Source organism: Emys orbicularis, chromosome 4 (genome assembly GCF_028017835.1).
Source record: "Emys orbicularis isolate rEmyOrb1 chromosome 4, rEmyOrb1.hap1, whole genome shotgun sequence".
In the NCBI taxonomy this organism is placed as follows: domain Eukaryota; kingdom Metazoa; phylum Chordata; order Testudines; family Emydidae; genus Emys; species Emys orbicularis.
The window spans coordinates 21,572,501-21,595,552 of NC_088686.1; the positions used below are offsets into that span (position 1 = coordinate 21,572,501).

Sequence of the window (23,052 nt, forward strand, 5' to 3'; positions counted from 1 at the left end):
GCAAGTTAAATGCGGACATATTGGAAAACACTGAATTACCTATTCTCTTCTGGTCTGAGATGTCCAGCTCTGGTTCAACAAAAGGTTTTAGCTCATCATCTTCATGCCCTGCATTGATCCACCGGTCCTTCATGATTTGCTACAAAGATAGGTTGCTTAGTAGTGTAAGATATTTACTTGTAAACGAAACAAGTCACTGAAAGGTCAAAGTCCCATCTATCAAAAATGTATAGCACTGAAGAACTGAAGACAAGCAAATCCAGACTTGGGTTTAATGAGATAAGTCCTTACTTCCTCTTCTAATTCTACCCACCATTCTTTTCCAGAAAGCTCCAAATAATTCTCAACTCATATTTGAAACTAGCCAGCTTTATTGCCAGTCTCCTTCCTCTCCTCCCCTGGACTTGTGTTCCTAGACAGACTACTTCCCATCAGCTGTATTCCAGCATAAAGGTCAAAGTTAAGTATTAGTAGTGGAGAGATTGGTTGCAGTGGGAGCACAGGGAGGAGAGTAGTTAAGACTTCTTCCAGACAACAATCTGTATGCAGGAAACCATCCTAATCCAGGAAACATTCACTGGACTTTGTACACTAATGCCCTCTTTCAGCCACAAAACTTCTAGCAGACTTCCCCATTCTAAATATTACTCACTTGGGAACTAGTCAGTTCTCCAAGGAGTTAAATTAAAGCATAAAGTATTGACAAAGAACACAAAGGGAAAAAAACAGCAGATAAAAGCACTTGTTTAAAAATATTATGGTTAAGAAAATCCAAACTGAGATTTTAACCCTTCTCTAATGTTGAACTATTTAGGAAGTCACAGATATTAGACTGTACTCCAACAGCCTTTCATAGGAATGTACTAAAATGCAAGCCATGCCTAGCCATAGTGCCCTACTTTTGAAGGGAGTAATCAGTAACTCCTCCTCATGTGATTACTCTATACATCTTCAAGATACCTTACTGTAGAATACTGCGGTACATTTTGAAAGTCCAAAACTACAGTTTACAATAGTGATACTATTGTGCTTTGGGTTATTAGCTTTTAAGGAAACAAAGACAAATATCAAGTTTTCAAAGATGTGCTCTTAAGTGACTTCCCAATGTAGGCATGAAAACTCCTGATGTGTATTCAAATTAGGGTTGCATGCACGAAACCCCGATTTCTTCACGCATTATGGATTTGCCCACTTAAGCCAGGTGCATGCTCAGAGTACACATGTAAGTAGGCAACCATCTAAGAGTGTGTGTTGGATTGCATATGCACAGAAAAAACTTTCTTCACTGCACTGAGAAACTGACTTGAGGGAAACAGGTGCATTTTTGCCATATTTGTGCCAAAAACTCACACTAGAACTCTCAGGGCAGCAAATCCAGCAAATATCAACTGAAGTTAAATACCTGCTAATGGGGAAGGGAGAGGAATAGCAAGTATTAGTGGTACAAATGAAGCTTGTTAAATCACCTTTAATTACTATTTTGTCTGAAAGTATTTTACTCATGCTATTACCTCTAGAGTGCCTCTTTTAGTTGGGTTTAGCACCAGAAAACGTTTGAGGAGGTTTTCACAGTCTGTTGACATGTAGAAAGGGATCCTGTATTTTCCCCTTAGTACTCTCTCTCTCAGTTCCTTGGGAGAAAGGAAGCAAATTATAAAAAGTCAGAGGCACAGTTTAAAATACTGTTGTTGAATTATTACAACAGCTAGTAGAGTGCAAGTAATATACCTTTAAGTTCTGTCCATCAAAAGGAAGAGATCCACTAACAAGAGTGTAAAGAATAACACCTAAACTCCAAACATCTACTTCAGGTCCATCATATTTCTTGCCTTGGAAGAGCTCTGGCGCAGCATATGGTGGGCTGCCACAAAATGTGTCCAGTTTATTTCCAACTGTAAACTCATTGCTAAAACCAAAGTCTGCTATTTTAATGTTCATATCTGCATCTAGCAATAGATTTTCAGCCTGGGAGGAAGAAAAGAAAAATACCGTGTTGTGTAAATTTCAGATTTTTCTACAAAAGCTGTTGTTCAATTTTTTATTCATTCTTAAAGGCAAAAGCCAAAAGTGTACTAAAATTGCTTTTTTATTGAAAATAATCAAATATCTTTTTAAAATAAATATGAAAATTACTAATTTTGTAATTTCACTAGTGTATCACCTTCAGATTTATGGCACCTGTTACACTAAATAAAGCTAGTCACATGTATCATCCCTTTGGTTACTTCATGGAAAACTATTTGGTGTTTCTGTAACTTTATGTTTCCATGTAACAAGATAAAAATGAAACTTCAGCTCTTAAAGCCTACACTTTTATCTGCTAAATGCTTACAAAAGTTTGTAGTACATAAAATCTCTACCTTTTTTTTTTAGTATAAAGTGAAGATAAGATTTATGAAATGTGCCACATTTCAGTTTCAAGTAATAGCAACCTTATACAGTTATAGTATAAGGAATGGAGCAAGCTCTCTCATAATGCCACACCAACGTGCACCAAGCCTAAGAGAAGCCACCCCATCCATGACGAAGGGCTTTTTGTGTAGTCTACTAATTCCGGCAACAAGAATCACCAAGCATTTACCCATCTGTTACCCAACTGTAATGTTTTTTTATCATTACCAAACTGAGCTAGATTTCAATTAGTGACCAAGAGGTCAGAGGCTCCAATTTTCATATGCCAGCCAAATCCTTACATTAAGATACATCTCATCTTCTCCTCCACCCCCATTTTTTTTTTAAAGAAATACCTCCATATTCAATATATTTTAATAGCATTTAAAACTTCCTGTAAGCCATGGAAAAGATTTAAATATCTTAGGCACAAAGAATGAAACTATTGCATACAAACTTTGGTAGTTTTTTTTCTACTCACCTTGAGATCTCTATGAACAATATGCTTTTGATGGCAGTACTGCACTGCAGATACTATCTGGATAGAAAACAGGCCCAATTATATAAGTGACACCTCAAAGAAACAGATGTGTAATCAGAAATTTCAATATTAGTTGCTAAAACTGACAAGTGTTTATGCATTCAAAGCCATACAACCAACCAACCACAATGGTCACCATATTCAGGGTAAAGTTAATAAAAGTGTAACTAAATGTAAACTTATTATTCAACATACTGGCTTCTATTACACTTTGGAAAGGATTTCATTAGCTCTGCATGGCTGATTATAGAAAGAGGGCAGGCTCACCTTCTAATACGGTCACAGAAAGGTTTTCATTTCATGTCTTTACTCATTCACAACTTTCTGAAATTTTCACTATTGGGTTGAAATTTTCCAGTCTCTGCCTGAAGATTTCTCTTTTGAGAGATACTTTGGGGGGAAATGATTCAGCTATTTGAGTGTGAGAAACAACTTGTGTGATAAGTTAGTATGGAGTCAAATTACTGAAGGTTTGTCCATCATGAGTCAGGCAAGGAGCTGAGCACACCGTACCTCATTTATTTTGCACTTTATGCAATGAGTAGCATAATAAAGGGAACGTGAAGGAACTCTGGTCTTGTTCAGTGTACTTTTAGTTGTATTTCATACAGTAATTTCTCAAATATAGAATATTTTTTCTGCAACTTTGCATGGGGGATCATAAGGTCACAGTGAATGACTTAAATAAGGCATTTGTGGACAGTGGCATTCACAGAGTAGTACTCTCCAATATAAGCTGTGGTGTATGTATGATGTAAAGCTGTAGAAAATTTTTTTACATTACACTGTCTTATTTGACACATAGTATATGATCATGTAATGAAACACTATTGTAATGCACATGAACAATTGGTCAGAATTAAGGTTGGACATGCAATCAACTTTGCATAGCAACATGAAAGGTCAGGAAATATCAATCTTTATATTCTTTTAATTTTTTAATGAGCAAGTTTATTAGCATGTTTCATTTAAGAAGATCACCAATTTTAAAAAGGTGAAGTAATGTTATACTTTGTAATTCACTGCCAGTTTTCACATCAGAACAGGAGAATTCCTCTATAGCTGGGTAATAGGTCCAATGCTCTGTGAATGACCATGCAAACAGAGTCAAGAAAGAATTTTCTCTTATTTTTTCAATGTTTAGAATAGTAACTCAAGATTATTTGCAAGCATGTTAGAGTAAAAATTCTTCACATCTAGACTAGATCTCTTTGCATTTTACACTTAAATGATAGGTGTTTCATTCTGGTGTTGAAATGAAAATATGTCGTGTCAGTATTACAGATTATATTTCTGTACATCAGACAACAGCTTGGAAGCAGATGTTCTATAAAAAGGTTAACTACACAGTCACTTGTTTATTTTTCATTTACTTCTTTATTTCCTTCTGTATCTGGCTCCCTCATTCTGGATTCCTTTTTCTATAATTATAGACTTTTTTATAATGCTTATTAATTTATCATCAGCTTTCTCCTCACACCCCATCCACCTGTCTACCTTCTTCTTTTCCTCTATTACTCTAGCACCACAAGCCCCAGTCAGAGCTCTACAATATTTCTCACCTCCCCACACCATCCTCAGAAACCCTAGGTCTCCAGGGCCATCAACATGACAAGTATCTCATGCGCCTCTCACTTGAATAGGGTGCAGAGTATGGTCTGATTGTTACGCCATTCTCAACTGGAAGCAAACATCACTTCTGATCCCAAATGGCCATAGCAATAACATGTTGATCAAGAGATTTTCTTTGCTGACAATTCTGTACTAGCTGATGCACCTATAGACAAGTTTAGGGGCTGAAACAGTGAGGCAACAGCTTAGAATGGAAAGGAAAGGGGAAAAGGGCAGGCATGAGAAAGGAAAGCAGACCAACAGTTTGAAGGAAAAGGACCCAAATTCAATGAGGAACTGTACCAAAAATGTTTTTATTTATAATTTTCTCTGGGCTCGCTCCCTTTGTTTATTTCATTCGTTTCCTTCTCTCTTCTGTTCACATTATGAAGTTGGTGTCTCAGTCTGAGAAATCTACCTACATTGTGGAGCTGTCACTAGCAGTCGATTTCTTACTTGTCTGATACATGCTGCACTGCTGATTTATTTTGTGGAGGTTTTTTATAGGCCTAAACAGCTATAAATTTGTCCTCACATCTGCCCAATTCCAAATATCATTATGGATAAAAAATGGTTACTCACCTTCTCAGAACTGTTGTCCTTCGAGATGTGTTGTTCGTGTCCATTCCAATCAGGTGTGTGCACGCCACGTGTACAGTCATCGGAAAGTTTTCCCTTAGCAGCTCCCATCGGGTCAGTTGTGGAGCCTCCTGGAGTGGCGCCTTCATGGTGCTGGATATAGGACCCAGCCAACCCCGCGCCTCCTCAGTTCCTTCTTGCCGGCTACTCCGACAGAGGGGAAGGCGGGTGGGTATTGGTATGGACATGAACACCACATCTCGGAACAACAGTTACGAGAAGGTAACCGTTTTTCTTCTTCGAGTGCTTGTTCATGTCAGTTCCAATCAGGTGACTCCCAAGCTCCACCCCGGAGGTGGGGTCGGAGTTAAGGAATCGCTGATTGGAGCACTGCTCTGCCAAATGCTGCAACATCTCTGGCATGCTGGGTGATAGCATAGTGAGAGGTGAACGTATGCACCGAGGACCAAGTTGCTGCCCTGAAAATTTCTTGTATCAGGACCTGAGCCAGGAATGCCGTTGACGAGGCCTGTGCCCTTGTGGAATGTGCTGTAAGTGCCGGGGCTGGGATATTGGCCAATTCGTAACATGTGCAGATGCATGCCGTGATCCAAGAAGATATTCTTCAAGATGAGACTGGGAGCCCTTTCATCCAGTCTGCTACCGCCACAAACAGCTGGTTCGACTGCCTGAACGGTTTCATGCGCTCAATGTAGAATGCTAGCGCCCACCGAACATCTAATGAGTGCAGCCTCTGCTCTCGACTACTGGGATGAGGCTTAGGATAGAAGACAGGTAGAAAAATGTCTTGGCTAGTATGGAAGTGTGACACTATCTTGGGAAAAAAGGCTGGGTGAGGCCTGAGTTGTACCTTATCCTTGTGGAAGACTGTGTAGGGTGGACTGGAGGTAAGGACCTTTAACTCCGACACCCTCCTAGCTGATGTAATGGCGACCAGGAAGGCTACCTTCCATGAGAGGTAGAGGAGTGAGCAAGTCATGAGAGGTTCAAAAGGGGGCCCCATGAGCCTGGCGAGGACCAGGTTAAAGTCCCACGCAGGAACAGGTTGTCTAATTTGAGGATGCAGCCATTCTAGACCCTTGAGGAAACGTCCTACCATGGGGTTGGCGAATACGGAGTGCCTGGACACTCCAGGGTGGAAGGCCGAGATAGCACCAAGATGTACCTTGATGGATGACGCTGCCAGGCCTTGGTGTTTCGGTGCAAAAGGTACTCTAGAATAAGTGGTATAGGCGCCTGGAGTGGAGGTGTGTGCTGCTGGGCACACCAGCAAGTGAACCTTTTCCACTTAGCTAGATAAGTGCCCCTGGTGGATGGTTTCCTGGTGCCAAATAGGACCTTTCTTACTGGTTCCGAGCACTGAAGTTCCGTGGGGTTTAACCATGAAGCTTCCAGGCTGTGAGATGGAGGGACTGGAGGTCTGGGTGATGAAGGTGACAGAGGTCCTGAGTGACCAGATCTGGGTGGAGTGGTAATGCAATCAGGGCGTCCACTGACAGCTCCAGGAACATGGTGTACCAGTAATGTCGAGGCCACGCTGGATCTCGACCGTGATGACCACGGTGGAGCCGAAGGGTCCTGTGCCGGGCTGATTGGTGTCGAGGCACCCGCGCTGGGAATCTGTTGCTGGTTCTCTCTCGGAGCCGGGGATTGGTGCCACTCCGTCCTCTGTGCCGAGGAAGGGGAGTGGTGTCCCATTGGTGCCGGGGAACCCTGCACAGAATCCGGTGCCGGAGAGCAGTGCCTTGGCGACGGCGATCTGGAGCTGTGCCGAGGCAAACGGTGCTGGGCAGGAGAAGTTGAGCACCGCATCATGGTCAGCTTGCCTCTAGACGGCGCTGGAGGCTTATCTCTGACCACCGGGGGCTGAGGAGCCGTCATGGCAATTACATCTCTGGCAGCTGCAAAAGTGTCCGGGGTGGAAGGTAGCTCCAACTCCTCCACCTGGCACTCCCCAGCTGAGGAGTTGCTGGGTGCCGGACTCAACAGTCACCTCGGGGGAACTGAAGTCGACGACGCTGACACTTGCTGCTTGGGTGCTCCTTCAAGGGACGCACCGGTGCAGCACCTGCCGGTCCAGCTGCTTTTGGCACTGCAGAGCGACCCGTCGCTTTTCTATGCCAGTTGTACAGCACCGGTGAATGCAAGCGGTGCCGGGTTGTCTCCTCAGTGTGCGGTGCTGGAGAGTGCCAGTGACGAGGGTATTTTAGACTAGAGTCCTTCCTCGCACCATGTCATGTACTGATGCCGTGGCACTCTGTACAGACGCGCTCGGTGCCGGGTCCTGGTGGTCCGCAGCAGACTGCGGACGAAGAGCGGATTCCATGAGCAACTGCCTAAGTTGGAAATCTCACTCCTTTTTTGTCCTTGGGCAGAAAGTCCTGCAAATCTTGCACCTTTCCGTCTTGTGTGCCTCCCCAGACACGAGTCGTGGGGGTCGCTTGCTGGCATAGGTTTATTGCATGTTCCGCAGGGTTTAAAGCTTTGGGCTCGTGGCACACCCCGGAGCCCAAGGGTGGGGCGGTTGGGATTGGGAAACCCTGCTCCCAAACCTTACTATATATACACTGTATACATTATCTACTAACAATAACTACAACTAAACTAAACTAACTACGCTATGGAAAGAACGCTAAGGGAAGCACTTCCTAGGCAAGAGATCGCAGTTCCAACGATCGTGACTGGTGGTAAGAAGGAACTGAGGAGACGCGGGGTCGGCAGGGTCCTATATCCAGTGCCACTCCAGGGGGCTCCACAGCTGACCGACGGGAGCTGCTAAGGGAAAACTTTCCGATGACTTTGTACGTGATGCGCACAAACCTAATTGGAATTGACATGAACAAGCACTCAAAGAAGAATATTAACAAACGGCCCTGCTTCTACAGTTTCTCAGAGAAGAGGCAGAAAGATTAATGAAAGCTACTTACTAACAAACTAATTCAGGGGAGGAGTAGTACGGGGGCATCAGTTACCTAATTTGCTTATTTCCCAAAAGGCACAAACTTGGGTTCCTCGTTTTTACATTAATTTTTATTCATACATCATCTCACACATTGATCATCCTTACTCAGCAGAAAAATTCTCCAGAGCAGACCATCAACCCAGAGGCCTGAGGATAGGGCAAGGGGAAGTAAATGATATGAAGAATCCAAAACTTCTTTAAAGTGCAAATATTTGCTCTGAGGCACAAAAGCAGCTTAAAATGGAGAGCAGCAGAACATGGTTATATTTTTGGCATTTGCACCCTTTCATACTTCACCTGTTAAACATGCCTGCTATGCATAATACATAAGCTATTTACTGCAGCATAATCAGCCATGGCCACATTATTTCAAAGTAGAGGAAAAACTTGGATGACAGCAAGGAAGTTTACAACACATAAAATCCAAAATTGAGATCAAACTCCAGAAAGCTTTATGCTCCTGGGGCCACAGAATATGCATACCACAGAAACAATATACTTTCTTGTGAAGGATTTTAGATCCATGCTGAAACTGCCCTTCCTGGACAATTTTTTAAGTTGGGCAGGTGTGCAATGATTTACTTCCAACATAACTCGATACAGAAATGGCCACTACAGAAGTGAAGAGAGGAGAAATTAAAAGCAAACAAGAGATGACAACATACAGTCTCTGCCAGGCTCAACATTATGGCAGATGCAAATTACTATTGCTCCTCCAGCTTTTCTTAGAGGTAACCATTGTCTCATTGTTAAACTAGTTAGTGGATGGACTTAAAGTGAAACCCTATTATGCTATGAGAAAAATCGATCTGAAGCTATTATAGAAATGCAGAAAAATAAAAATAAGACTTATAAAATGCATTTATGTGGACTTCAATGGGGTCAAGCAGGCTGTGTCGGCATTATCTTTACTAACTGTGTTCGTTCACTGACATATAGTAGCAGTGTGAAGAAACCCTGAAGCTTATACTTGTAAGATAGCCTTCACACCTTCTGGTTCAAAACTCCCTTTCAGAGAAGTCAGTGGACTTGAATAAAATAACCAGGATTGAAGGATAAACTGTACACAACATTGTAAATGAAGTAACAAAACATGTAAGTACTTTGACAGAACATTAAAAAAAAAATCTCCTGATTAAGAACAATAATGATTGCCATGGGGAAGAGTGAACATACTAGTGGAACCAGATTTGACCACTGAAAATTAGTATTAGGCATGCCAGCAGGGAGAAAATTCCCTGATCCTTTTGAATCTTAGAAAAACTTGATTTAAATTACTGGGTTTGAATCTGAAGGATAACCTTTCGGATTTAGAAAAATGGTACAGCCCAACATCTGAGACGGGAATGACAACTCCAGAAGCTAGTATCATTGGGACTGTGAGGGACAGAGGGCAAAAGCAACACACACAAAAACTCTGAATTTGAAGGGGAGATTTTTCTGTCTTCCTGAATCTAAGCATAGGAACCTTGAATACAATCTGTTAAACAAAAACAACACACCCCAGGATTTTGTGAATGAGGGGCAGAAATGGTTCTTACTGCCTGTCAATCTGCACACTACTCAAAGAATATCTTCTGGGATGTGAAGTCTGCCAGCTGGATCTTGCAAAAGATTAAGGAGGATACTGCAAGACTTAGGGAAGATTCAAATGATAAGAGAAATAATGCTTTCATTTATTGATTTTATTTTTGCCTCCTTATAATGGGTTAAGCTGTCCTAAATAATACTGTCCTTTTTTCTTATTAGTGTTTATTGTGACTGTCACATTTACTTTAGTGAGGTTATTGTTCATATCAGTAAAACTTCTCTGCACAGTACATTTCCACAGAAATGTATTACACACATTAAAATATTAGATACAGGGAATAAGCGAGTGATTCCTACATTTCCACTGTTTCTCAAATAACTAATGGTGCACACACTATTCTATTCAAGACAGAACAGACAAGCATAAAGGTGTCCATTTATGTTACGAGATTTATTTCATGCAAAATTTCCTTAACATAATTGAAACATTAGGCTGTGTGTAAAATTATATGATCTCCTTCAACTGTTGTGCTTGTTGCCTCTGGGCTATCAGATTTTTAAAATGAAGTTAACTCCTGATCTTTCTTCTTAGATCATTGTCCACAGATTGTGTGCCATGGAATAGATCATCAATAAAAGCTGGTAAGGAAAATAAGGCCGGGGAATGACAGCACATTTGCAAACAAGTTTTCAGTTTATTATCCATATTCATTATTGTTTATGTCATCATTTATGTCGACACACTGTTACATGAACTGGATTATACATCACATGTTGTACTGCTGACATCCCTGTCCTTAATTGTCGCATATTTTAGCACTCTAGATTCACTTTTTACAGGAATCTACTAGTTTTCCCCTGTTATTTAATGCAACAAAAAGTCAGCAACAGAGCGTGCTTGAAAGCACCATGGGAAAGCTCACTGTCAACTATTTTTTCATGTGTTTTAATGCTAAAGTTGAGGACTTAAGAGTTATTAGTCTATCATACATACCTGTCTAAATTTAGCTCTTGCTTCCTTTTCCTTCATTCTTCCATGTGCAACCAGATAGTCAAATACCTCACCTGCAATTGAAACATAAAGATTAAAGGAGAACTGTTGAATATCTTAAAATACTAGCTAGTTAATTTCAAAATCTAGGGTTAGTTTTGTAATTGTAAGAGTAACATATATTGTATGAGCTACATAAATGTCAGAAATTTGAGCTAAATTTGAGATTTCGGTTTTCAGTTAGAATGTTTGTTTATTCATGTGAAAAATCAATCATAAAAGGCACTAATTTTTCATTTTTGCAAAAGGCTCATGGCAAGAGCCCAGAAGAGTGATTTACTTCTATGTCATAATTTCACTGAGACAAGAAAGACTTTAAGAAGAATTATCTGGATGACTAAATGTAGGCAAAATATTTGTTTTCAATCATTTATGATAGAAAATGAGCAGCATGCCTTTCTTTGCAAAAGAAGTCCTGAATTCCTTTCAAATTTCCATTAGAAAAATATCTGCTGTATCACAGAGATAGACTGTCGTAAGCCTCATCTACAGTACAAAAATGTTTAAAGGATCTTGTAAATATGGTTGTAGCGTCAGAGTGTTAGAATATAGTTAATCTAAGTGTACAAAAATTATATTACAATGATGGAAATCCCTGTTTCAACCTGGGGTTAAAATAAAATGGGGCCTTCATTATAAAAACCATCCAAGTGAACACAGACTGATGTGATGAAGCAAGCCACAATTTAAATATCATACATAAGACATTGAAGAAAAGCATCCTGGCATAACAGGTCCCTGGAAGACTTCCAAAATGAAAAGGAAACAATGCAACATGACAAGGGACATTTGAAGGACACAGTACTGAAGAAAAATTGAAAAGGGCTGCATTTTTAAACAATCAGTCAATTAATGTCTGGCATTTTATAACTAGCCTACTAGACTAGTTTTTAAATGTTGCTATCTATCCAGTGAAATATTGACTTGTTTGTCACAGTGTGACAAATGTTTTTCTACTGAAAAACTGTCGGCATTAGATATGGAAGAGGTAATGCTTCCACATACATAAATAGGTCTTTATGTACAAATAAATCATTTAGTTTAAATAATCTAAGATTTTAGAAGTTCAAAGATCAAATCACTATTTTAATATTTAAATACACATTTAAATACTCTCAGATAAGTAAGAACATTTTTCACATTATGACTTCAAAAAAGGAAAAATATATCATTAAAAGTACTTTTAATTTTGAAAAAGTCACAAGATGGAATCAAATCAAACTGATTTAAGTATAGCATGCACAGACTACAATAAAGAACCCAAGATATGACAAAAGGAGCGTGCATGAATAATTTTATAAGTTTTTGTTTTCTGAACAAATTATATTTTGCTTTCCAGAGTAGCAGTTAAAATGCAACAGTCAGTGATGACAATTCCCTGAAATATATCTTACAGCTATTTCTTTTTAAAGTATTAGTAAATAAAAATTCATAAAAATGCAGGGGGCCAGACACAGATAAAATTCAACCCTGTTTATCCGAAATGTTTCGGGAATATCAAAAGCAGAGAAAAACAGTAGTTCAAATAACTGAGGGAGTTACTGAATATTGAATTTAAGTTGAGACTGATGACTAAAATGTAGATAAAGGGGAATTTTCAGAACTGAATCCATATTGGCACATAGTCATCTGCTATTACATTTTCATGTAGCATATTGCATAAGCATATAATAGTACTAATGGCTTCTGTGCCAAACACACAGGTCTCTCTCATTTCAGCTAAAAGGAGCGTCTCAGGCCTGGTCTACACTACAGAATTAGGTTGATGTAAGGCAGCTTATGTTGACCTAATTATGTCAGTGTGTCTATGCTACAGCCTTGTTCCTGGGGATGCAAGTACCCAACATAATAATTCCACCTCCACAAGAGGCATAGGACTTACATCAGTGTAGTTGGGGCAACACAGTGTCCGTGTAGACACTGCAGGTTACTTACATCGGCTGTTAGCTGTCATTCTTGTCAATTTCACAGCTCCCTGTTGGAACCGTGAAATTGACAAGAAAGCCGGACTTACAGCTTGGGCTGTCATGTCAGGGCAGATAGAGGGCTCCAGGCTCTCTGCTCTTAGTAGGACTGCTGCCCGGGCTCCCGGCTCCCCACTGGGAGCCCAGTAGCCGGGTAGCCAAGAGCCTGAGGGTGCAGCTGGGCTCCTGGCGGGGAGAATGTAGCCAAGAGCCGGGGGGGGGGGGGGGGGGGGGAAGAGAGAGAGAGACAGAGGAGAAAGCTGTGTACGGAGCTGAGAGCCCGGCCTCTCAGCCCTCCACACTGCCCCTCTAAGTCAGTGGAAATACTCCAGTTGAGGATGCGCACCACTGACAGAAGGAGGTTAGTCCGGACACAAACCACAACAGTAATTACTACTGTGGGTATAAGTTGACCTAACATAGATCGACTTAAAATTGTAGTGTAGACATGCCCTCAGTTATCTGTAGTAGTTTTAGGCCTTCTATCCTCTGTAAGCCAGTCACTAGATGGCAGTATGACCTCACTTTTAAGTCAAAAACTATCAAGTAGAAGGGAGAGGTGTGCACATACACTAGCATGCTCAATGTGCAGAGGTCAAAAAAGCTAACAATGTTAGGAACCATTACGAAAGGGAGAGATACTGCATACAGTTTGTCCCATCTCAAAAAAATATATATTTTGGTATTGGAAAAAGTACAAAATAGGGCAACAAAAATGATCAGTGGTATGGAACAGCTTCCATATGAGGAAAGATTAAAAAGATGAACTGTTCAGCTTAGACTGAGGGGAGATATGATAGAGGTCCATAAAATCATGAATGGGGTGGAGAAAGTAAATAAGGAACGGGTTATTTACCCCCTTCACGTAACACATGAATCAGGGGTCATCCAATTAAATTAATAGACGGCAGGTTTAAAACAAACATAAGGAAGTACTTCTTCACACAACACGTAGTCAACCTGTGGAACTCAGGGCCAGGGATGTTGCAAAACCCAAAAATATAACTGGGTTCAAAAAAGAATTAGATAAGTTCATGGAGAATAGGTCCATCAATGGCTATTAACCAAGATGATCAGGGATGCAACTCCATGCTCTGGGAATCCCTAAACTTCAGACTGCTAGAAGCTGGGACTTGAGAACAAGGAATAGGTCACTTGATAAATTGCCCTGTTCGGTTCACTCCCTATGAAGCATCTGGCACTGTCTACTGTCAGAAGACAGGATACTGGGTTAGATGGACCATTGATCTGACCCAGTATGGCCGTTCTTATGTTATTATGCCCTTCCCTACCATTAGCCCCATTTAGACAAAACTAGTCTATGCATCTACGGCTCTTAGGAGCTCAAATACAACGGCTAGAACACAGTTTATATAAGCAACCACATCATGATATCCCAGATATGCTGCACATATGCAGTGGGACCCAATGGTGAAACTCTGCTCTTCTGTTTTGAAGGACAAACCTCTATGTCTCCCCAGCAAAATTGAAGATATGCCTCAAATATTTGTGTGACTCCCACCAGCTGATTTTGAAATTTAACCATTTTTAGCTATCCAGAAGGGTAAATGCCTTGATTCTAGCTATAGTTACGAATAGCGGAAAACACTGAGAAAATCTTCACATTTGCTCAAGAATTCGGAATTAATTATTCAAAAGGGGGAGTCAGTGGAGGAACTTAAAGAGAGGGGTTACAGAGACAAGGTGGGGGAAGATAATATCTTACTGGACCAACTTCTGTTGGTGAGAGACAAGTTTTTGAGCTTACACAGAGCTCTTCTTCAGGTTTGGGAAATGTACTCAGTGCTAAGTACAAGGTGGAACAGATTGTTTAGCACAAGTAGTTAAATTTTTCAAGGGACCATTCCAGGTGAAGCGGCCCATGTGACAGTCAAAATGAAGAGTCCAGAAGATTTTGGTAACTGTGGATCTTACTTTAATTAAAGAGAGCCACTTTAATCAGAATAGTCCATATGTCACCAACATTCAAAAACAAGAAGTGCAATGTTGAAGTACTGGCGATTTAAAATGCAAGGGCAAATAGATTTGCTACACTTTTCCACCTGAATGTTATATGCTATTACTTCATAGCAATACTACATTTGAATATATACTTAACTTTACCAAATACCACATCAGTGAAACCAACTATTGTGCCAATTCCTGCCTATTGTGAATATCCTTATTTTGCTATTACCACCATGATGGACTGATCAATGAAAATAATGAAAAAAAAATTCCCTCTGGATTTCAATAAAGCTTGGCTTACTTAAAAAATTGTACAGCTTTAAGAAAATGCCTCCCAAAATATTAACATTTCACCTGAAATGTTGCACTATCATGAAATCAATGTTTCTTGTTTTAAGGAGTATTACAAAAGAAAGCTTCAGTATCATTTGGCAATTTCTTTACATTTATATCACATAAAAGGAAAATACTTACCCCCACTTGCATACTCCATGATTAAGTAGAGAGTTTTTTCAGTTTCAATTACTTCAAATAACTTCACTAGAGGAAAAAAAAGCAGTTATTTACTAAAAGATTACAACCAATTATAGGAGTCTAGTTTTCGGATAGTCTTTGCGGAAGATTCTCTCAAAGTAGATTACTGCTGCTTGACAATATCAAAACAACTTTTCTTAAAAGCAATTATTTTCATTTCATGCTTCTAAATGGAATAACTGAAATGCTTTATCAGTAGTTGTAGTCTGGGTCAAACTATTATGAATGTACAATTCTGGCTTGAAACATACTCAGTTTAGGGTCAAGTGAAAAAAATCAATTAATTTAAGCATAGCTCCCAAAAAACAAAAGCACTGGGTAACAGTAATTTGTATATAAACCCAGGGCCGGTGCAACCATTTAGGCGACCTAGGCAGTCGCCTAAGGCGCTAGGATTTTGGGGGGGCACCATTTTCTTCGGCAGCGACCACGGCGGCCGGATCTTCGGCCACCCTGGTCGCCGCCGGCATTTAGGCTGAGGGAGCTGGGGCAGTGGAGCGCGGGGAGGGCCGCCTGCAGCAAGGGGGGGGAGGGCGGCACGCAGGGGAACTCCCCGGCCCAGCTCACCCCTGCCCTGCCTCCTCCCCGAGCACGCCGTGGATGCTTCACTTCTCCCGCCTCCCAGGCTTGCGGTGCCTAAGCTGATTGGCGCTGCAAGCCTGGGAGGCGGGAGAAGTGAAGCAGCCACGGCGTGCTCGGGGAGGAGGCGGAGCAGGGGTGAGCTGCTTCAAGTCTCCCGCCTCCCAGGCTTGCGGCGCCAATCAGCTTAGACGTCGCAAGCCTGGGAGGCGGGAGAAGTGAAGCAGCGATGACATGCTCGGGGAGGAGGCGGGGCAGGAGTGAGCTGGGGCGGGTGGGGTGCCTCAGGGTGGGGAGCTGCCACGGGGGGGGGCACCTCAGAGCGGAGTGGGGGGTGCCTCAGGGCAGGGACTCCGGGACGGGGGGGCGCAAGGTGGAAGTTTCGCCTAGGGCGCGAAACATCCTTCCACCGGCCCTGTATACACCTCTACCTCGATATAACGCTGTCCTCGGGAGCCAAAAAAATCTTACTGCCTTATAGGTGAAACCGCGTTATATCGAACTTGCTTTGATCCGCCGGAGTGCGCAGCCTCGCCCCCCCGGAGCACTGCTTTACCGTGTAATATTCAAATTTGTGTTATATCGGGTCGCGTTATATCAGGGTAGAGGTGTATTACATACAGGGTAGGTTGTTGCCTCAACTATTGTCTACAGAATCCAAAAGACAACACTGTATCACTTTAAATTAATTTTACATTCTGAGTGCTCTCTCCTCTCCCATGGGTGTAGATTTTTTGTAATTTTATTTAAGTGAAAGCTTGGATTCTGGAGCACAATTATGCAGTAAAGTCACAAAGAACAATTTTCAGTAATTTGTGTGACTGCATAATCACATTATACACGGGGTCCCAGGCAATAAGTATTCTTTTTCCTCCTCTTTAAAAACCACTTCTCAGATATAGTAGTGCATCAGTGTGGCAAGGCAAGTCTATGCAGCCAATGAAATGCCCTTACATTAAAACACTTATCTCCCTATCACCACTTTAAGTGGGCTCCATGATGCAGAACCTTCATTAGACTCGTACACCACCGCTTTAACTTTTTAAAAACAAACAGTTACTAACCTTTCCATAACTGTTGTTCCTTGAGATATGTTGCACGTCCATTCCACTGTAGCCGTGTGCGTGCTCCAGTGCACAGGTAGGGAGTTTTTCCCTTAACAGTTCCATCAAGGTGGCATGAGTGCCCTCAAGTGCCTTGCATGCAGGCATAAAAGGCCAAGCTGCCCCCCCCTCCCCCTCAGTTCCTTACTATAGAAAGACTCTGATAGAGAGGGGAAGGAGGATGGGTCATGGAAATGGACACGTGCAACACATCTTGAAGAACAACAGTTATGGAAAGGTTAGTAACCTTTTTCTTCGAGTGATTGCACATGTCCATTCCACTGCACGTGACTCACAAGCAGTCCCAACTGGAGGTGGGTTCAGAAACTATTTGAACAGGAACCAAAGGACCATTCGTCCAAATTTAGCATTGTCTTTAGATTGCCGATAGCGTAGTGAGAGGCAAACATGTGACATGATATCCACGTTGCCTCTTTCCCAATGTCTAATATGGGCATGTTGGCAAAAAATACTGCTGAGGTTGCTCGGGACCTAGTCAAATGACTCAATCTCTCTGGCGGCTTCATGTTAGCAAACACAAATGTATCCATGAGGAATTCCTTTGTGTGGAAACAGGACTGCCCATCATTCTGTCGACAAGCACAACAAACAACTGAGACGAAGATCTGAAAGGTTTAGTCTGATCTGAATAAAACGCTAAAGCTCTTCTAGTGTTCAGAGGGTGCAATCTCTCCTTATGTTTGTTATCATGAGGCTTTAGGAAAAAGATTAGTAAGAAAAAAAAATGGTTACTCACCTTCTTGTAACTGTTGTTCTTCAAGATGTGTTCTTCATGTCCATTCCAATCAAGTGTGTGTGTGTGTGTGCACACATGCACGGAAGATTTTTCCCATAGCAGCATCCATCTGGTCGGTCCGGGCGCCCCCTGGAGTTGCGCCTTCATGGAGCTCAATATAGATCCCTACTGACCCGCCACCCCCTCAGTTCCTTCTTGCCAGCTACTCGGACAGAGGGGAAGGAGGGTGGGTATTGGAATGGACATGAACACACCTCGAAGAACAACAGTTTCGAGAAGGTGAGTAACTGTTTTTTCTTCGAGTGCTTGTTCATGTCGATTCCAAACAGGTGACTCACAAGCCCAAGTTTAGGTAGTGGGGTCGGAGACTTCCACTGATTGGAGCACTGCTCCATCATCTCTGGCCTGCTGGGTAATCACATAGTGTGTGGCGAAAGTATGGATGGAGGACCACATCGCTGCCCTGCAGATTTCCTGAGTGGGAACCTGAGCCAGGAACACTGTTGATGAAGCCTGCACCTTGGTGAAGTGCGCAGTGATTGGAGATGCAGGAACACCTGCCAGGTTGTAGCACTCACGAATACAGGACGCTATCCATGACGAGATGTGTTGTGATGACACAGCCTGACCTTTCATTCTGTCCGTCACTGACACGAATAACTGGACTGATTTTCTGAACGGTTTTGTTCTCTCGATGTAAAAGGCTAGTGCCCTGCGGACATCCAGAGAGTGGAGCCTCTGCTCCCTGCCATTGGAATGAGGCTTAGGGTAGAATACCAGGATAAAGATGTCCTGGTTGATGTGAAACTGTGACACAACCTTCGGGAGGAAAGCAAGTATGTGGCTCTCAGAGGGTTTTCTGCTGCCAAGGAGGACCTGTCTAACCTGGTCTGAACAGGAAAGCTCCATCAGGTTCAACCATGGAGCTTCCACGCTGTAAGGTGAAGTGACTTGAGGTTCCGATGTTGAAGACAACCGTGATCTTGTTTCAGAAGGTCCAGGAAGAGCGGCAGGGTGATCGGGGCTTCCACAGACATGTCTAGGAGAGATGTGTATCATTGCTAACGGGGCCAGGCTGGTGCTATCAATATGACATGAGCTAGTTCTCTCCGGATCTTGAGTACCACCTTGTGAACGATCGGTATGATCAGAAAGGCGTATAGGAGAGAACCTCCCCAATGGAGGAGAAACGCGTCCGCGCTGGAGCTTGGGCTGTAATTTTGGAAGGAGCAGAACTGCTGGCACTTCCTGTTGTGTCGCATGGCGAATAAGTCTATCTGGGGAAAGCCCCAGCTCTGGAAGATTGAAATCGTGACGTCCGGGCGAATGGACCACTCCTGGCTGTGAAACGACCTGCTGAGGTGGTCCGCCAGCTTGTTCTGTACCCTGGGGAGGTACAGTTCTTTATGCCTGCCTGCGGTATGAGAGGCAGCAATGGGTGCTCATGCTGCCTCACCAGATACCACTAAGGGAAAAAAAACTCTGACAACTGTGCACTGGAGCTCACGCACACCAAAAGCAAAATGGACATGTGCAATCACTCCAAAAACAAGCAGTCTTCTAAAAAGTTAGTTACACAGAACCAACATGTTAGGAAAACATGAAATACCTATATTTGGATGATTTAAAATCTTCATTATTCTTACTTCTCTGAAAAGCTGAAATAAAAAAGATAATAGGAAATCAAATAAACTAGTGACCAAAAAACAATTACCATTCACTCCTTTCTAAGAAGCTGATTATTTTGTTCTATAGCTAATGTTTAGAGTTCTATACCTAATCCTAATAAATGATAGAGTAAATGTGAGAAACACAGGAATATTATGCATTTCACTTTCAAATGGACCGAATAAGCTTTTTGCAGACAAGAGGAGTAAAATGCCAGCTCTAAAAAAAAATGTTCTTCTAAAGGGACACTGGATTCTTCAAGAGATAAATGAAGGCTTTAATCTCTAGGTAATTGGTTCTGATCCAGTTCACTTTAATAAGTTTCATTAAAAGGTTACATTTATTCCTTATGAAGGTCATACTTACCGCAGCATTTCATATTCCAAATACTGGCAATACCAAGGTGTATTAAAGGATTTTATTTTAAGATAGCTCTCGGACGGTTTAACAGTCACTATTTGCTAGTCACAATCAAGTTACTGGTCAACATTAACTGTTTACATCACAAAAAGCACAACAATTTTTTAATAATACTGCCAACAAGCAAGCACTAATCAGGTAGGGCAACTAAAATGATTAGGGGTTTGGAGAGGGTCCCATATGAGGAGAGATTAAAGAGGCTAGGACTTTTCAGCTTGGAAAAGAGGAGACTAAGGGGGGATATGATAGAGGTATATAAAATTATGAGTGATGTGGAGAAAGTAGATAAGGAAAAGTTATTTACTTATTCCCATTATACAAGAACTAGGGGTCACCAAATGAAATTAATAGGCAGCAGGTTTAAAACAAATAAAAGGAAGTTCTTCTTCACACAGCGCAGAGTCAACTTGTGGAACTCCTTACCTGAGGAGGTTGTGAAGGCTAGGACTATAACAGCGTTTAAAAGAGAACTGGATAAATTCATGGAGGTTAAGTCCATTAATGGCGATTAGCCATGATGGGTAAGGAATGGTGTCCCTAGACTCTGTTTGTTTGTCAGAGGGTGGAGATGGATGGCAGGCGCGAGATCACTTGATCATTACCTGTTAGGTTCACTCCCTCTGGGGCACCTGCCATTGGCCATTGTCAGTAGACAGGATACTGGGCTAGATGGACCTTTGGTCTGACCCAGTACGGCCGTTCTTATGAAAGGTGAGAGAGAATCTCCCTCTTGGCCCTAGAGGAAGGTCCCTCCAAGTAAGAATTGAGGCACAGTTGCAGGGATTCATGATGATGATGTATGCTTTGTCATGGCCTATGCTGTATTTGTTCTGTGGCTAGACAGCCAACTTTGGCCTCTGGGATGTCAATCCAATACCTTTCACGAACACTACATTTACTTACCAAAATGAATGACAGCAAACAAAATCCATAGCATTTCCCTTCAATTATGACAAGTAGGGGATTATTTGGTCATGAATTTCAGGCAATGCCTCACCTCTAGAGTCATACTGATTAAATAAAATGTCCTTTTTGTCTCATTTTCATGAGTAGAGAGGACCTTAATTAGATCTCAGAGGGGTATGCAGGGTTAGGACGGGTCAACTGCCTGCCAGTTCCATTGTGGGGAGAGGCATACAAACCACGCCTCCACATGATGGGACTATTAAATGGAAATTCCACAAGTGGTAACTTTGTTACCTATATGAGGAAGAGCCTATTTGGGAAATGGGAAGCTATGTGGCCCTTCTTATAAAAGAATATTTTTAGAAGTTGTATAATGTTCAAATTTGACACCCTATATAAACACAAGTGTTAGGCTAGGGTTTTGGTTTTTTTTAATATCAAAATAAGATAATCAGTCCTCAATTTTCTGATATGTAGCCAAGATAACAAATTACACTAAGGCAAAGTCTTATTGATGTATAGTTTTCTTAAATTAAAAAAGGCAAAGTTCTCCTTTCTCTTCTCTCTGCACTTTGTGCACTTATTTTCTGTTACACTGAAAAACTGACATGAAGGTCATGTTATTTTAATATGTAGTACTGCCTTCAAAAACTGAAATTATGAATGCCATAAACAATTTCTTCTAACCGACAACCTAAATATAAGATAGACATCACCATGAGAACACTGAAATACAAATGCTATTGTATGTATATTCCCTTTTATTTTGCAAATGCCCATTCTCAGGAGGCTTGTGAGAAGGGGACACAAGAAATCATCTTTTTAGGCAGTGAAGTATGTTGTAATCAATTGCAAACTGTTCACATCCTCTCACATCATCCCAAGACTCCAGATGGTTGGCATTCTCAAGTCTTGATTATTTTGTGAAACCTGCTCTGGCTTGACAAGAAAGGAAGCGATCAAGTGGGTTTTTGTTTTTTTTTAATCTAACACTAGCCTTACAGCTACACTAGTGAATTAAAAGGCTATGGTATGCTTAATAAAGAAAGATCTAAGTGGAAAACATACTACATCACAAAATGGACAAAAATAAGTAACCGCTCCGTGCCTACAGGATCCTGCAGACTAAGTCAGAGATCACAAGAATGGATGAAAATAAGAACATAGTAGTGCTACTGCAAGTTTCCTTCAACTCACATCTATCCACACATTCTAAAAAAATTAATATCTTCCCTTTTTAAATGTGTCCTGAAATCTGCAGGGTGTAGCAGCTGCAGCTATGACTCAATGGGTATTAAAATAATTTACATTAAAAAAAGGTTAGGGTGTGAGAAACAAAAATAAGAGCCAACAAAACTGAGGAAAAGAAAATCCTTTGTACCATTCCTATTGAATGGCACAAACATCTTTGAGCATGAATAATCCTAATTGTGCATAACCGGGTGTTTCACCACTGATGAAGTAGACCGAGGAGGAGAAAGAAATAAGAGTGGCAGACACAACATGCTAAAATATGAGAGAACTAGGTTTGTTTGTTAATCAAATGTGGTAATACATCAATGTGTTCACCTTTGCTAATTTAAGGAATGTGCATTCTTGCATATAGGGGAAGAACTAAGCAAAATTGTTACTGGAGGGACTGAGCAGAAGAAGCCATCAGGCAAGAGAAGTGTACACAGACTCTCTATCATGCCCCAGAGTGCTCCCAGGCCCCCACAATAACCTGGAAAACAAGACACTGAGAATCAAACTACTTCTACTAAGCCTGAGCTTATTTACATAGCAGAATAAAATGGTGCTAGCATTAGGTATTTTAAAAGCTTCAGTGAAAAATGACTAAAAACCCATGTGATCCTTACTGTGAAAACAAGAGGTAACAAAAGCGGCAACAAAAAATTAAGATTACAATCACTAATTCAGCCAGCCTAAAAGCACACCCTTACAGCCTTGACACAAAGAAAAATAGTTCAGGAGGATGTGGGCTTTTGTGAACTTTCCTAAAGTCAGTTTAAGTTTTAAGCCTATATTTGGACACTGGAGGGTTGGCTAGTGATCAGAAAAGGGGGCTGGAGTTCTGGTTCTATCTGTAACCAGGAACTGATTCATTGTGAGAGACACTGTTAGTTATTTGTATTGTGGCAGTGCTTAGGAGCCCCGATCAGGGACCAGAACCACACTGTGCTAAGCACTATACAAACACTTCAATTCTATCACTGTCCCAAAGAACTCGCAATCTAAGTATAAGACAAGTGGTTACAACAAACAGGCAGGACGGTTCTAGACCCTGACACTTATCCTTTAGGTATGGACCTTAGATAAAACTGTCACAGAAACGACACTGTTTAAATTAACTGTTTGTAAAATGCTTTGAAGTCCTTAAAGGAAAGGGTCTGTAAGTGCCAAATATCTGCACACTGTTCTTCAGCCATCATATATTTGGATACTTAACTTAAAAATATAAATTAAT

General features: G+C 41.4%; 1 protein-coding gene across 2 annotated transcripts in view; it reads right to left on the minus strand.

The window, feature by feature from the left end:
* Positions 1-23,052, minus strand: part of MARK3 (microtubule affinity regulating kinase 3) — a 108,470-nt gene that overhangs the window by 45,376 nt on the left and 40,042 nt on the right. For both annotated transcript variants that reach the window (XM_065404475.1, XM_065404474.1), the window contains 7 exons: positions 19,201-19,249; positions 15,093-15,158; positions 10,630-10,700; positions 2,873-2,929; positions 1,729-1,965; positions 1,512-1,631; positions 40-139 (listed from right to left, as the gene is read on the minus strand). In XM_065404475.1, the coding sequence (XP_065260547.1) occupies positions 40-139; positions 1,512-1,631; positions 1,729-1,965; positions 2,873-2,929; positions 10,630-10,700; positions 15,093-15,158; positions 19,201-19,249 (700 nt within the window). The remainder of the gene's footprint in view (positions 1-39; positions 140-1,511; positions 1,632-1,728; positions 1,966-2,872; positions 2,930-10,629; positions 10,701-15,092; positions 15,159-19,200; positions 19,250-23,052) is intronic.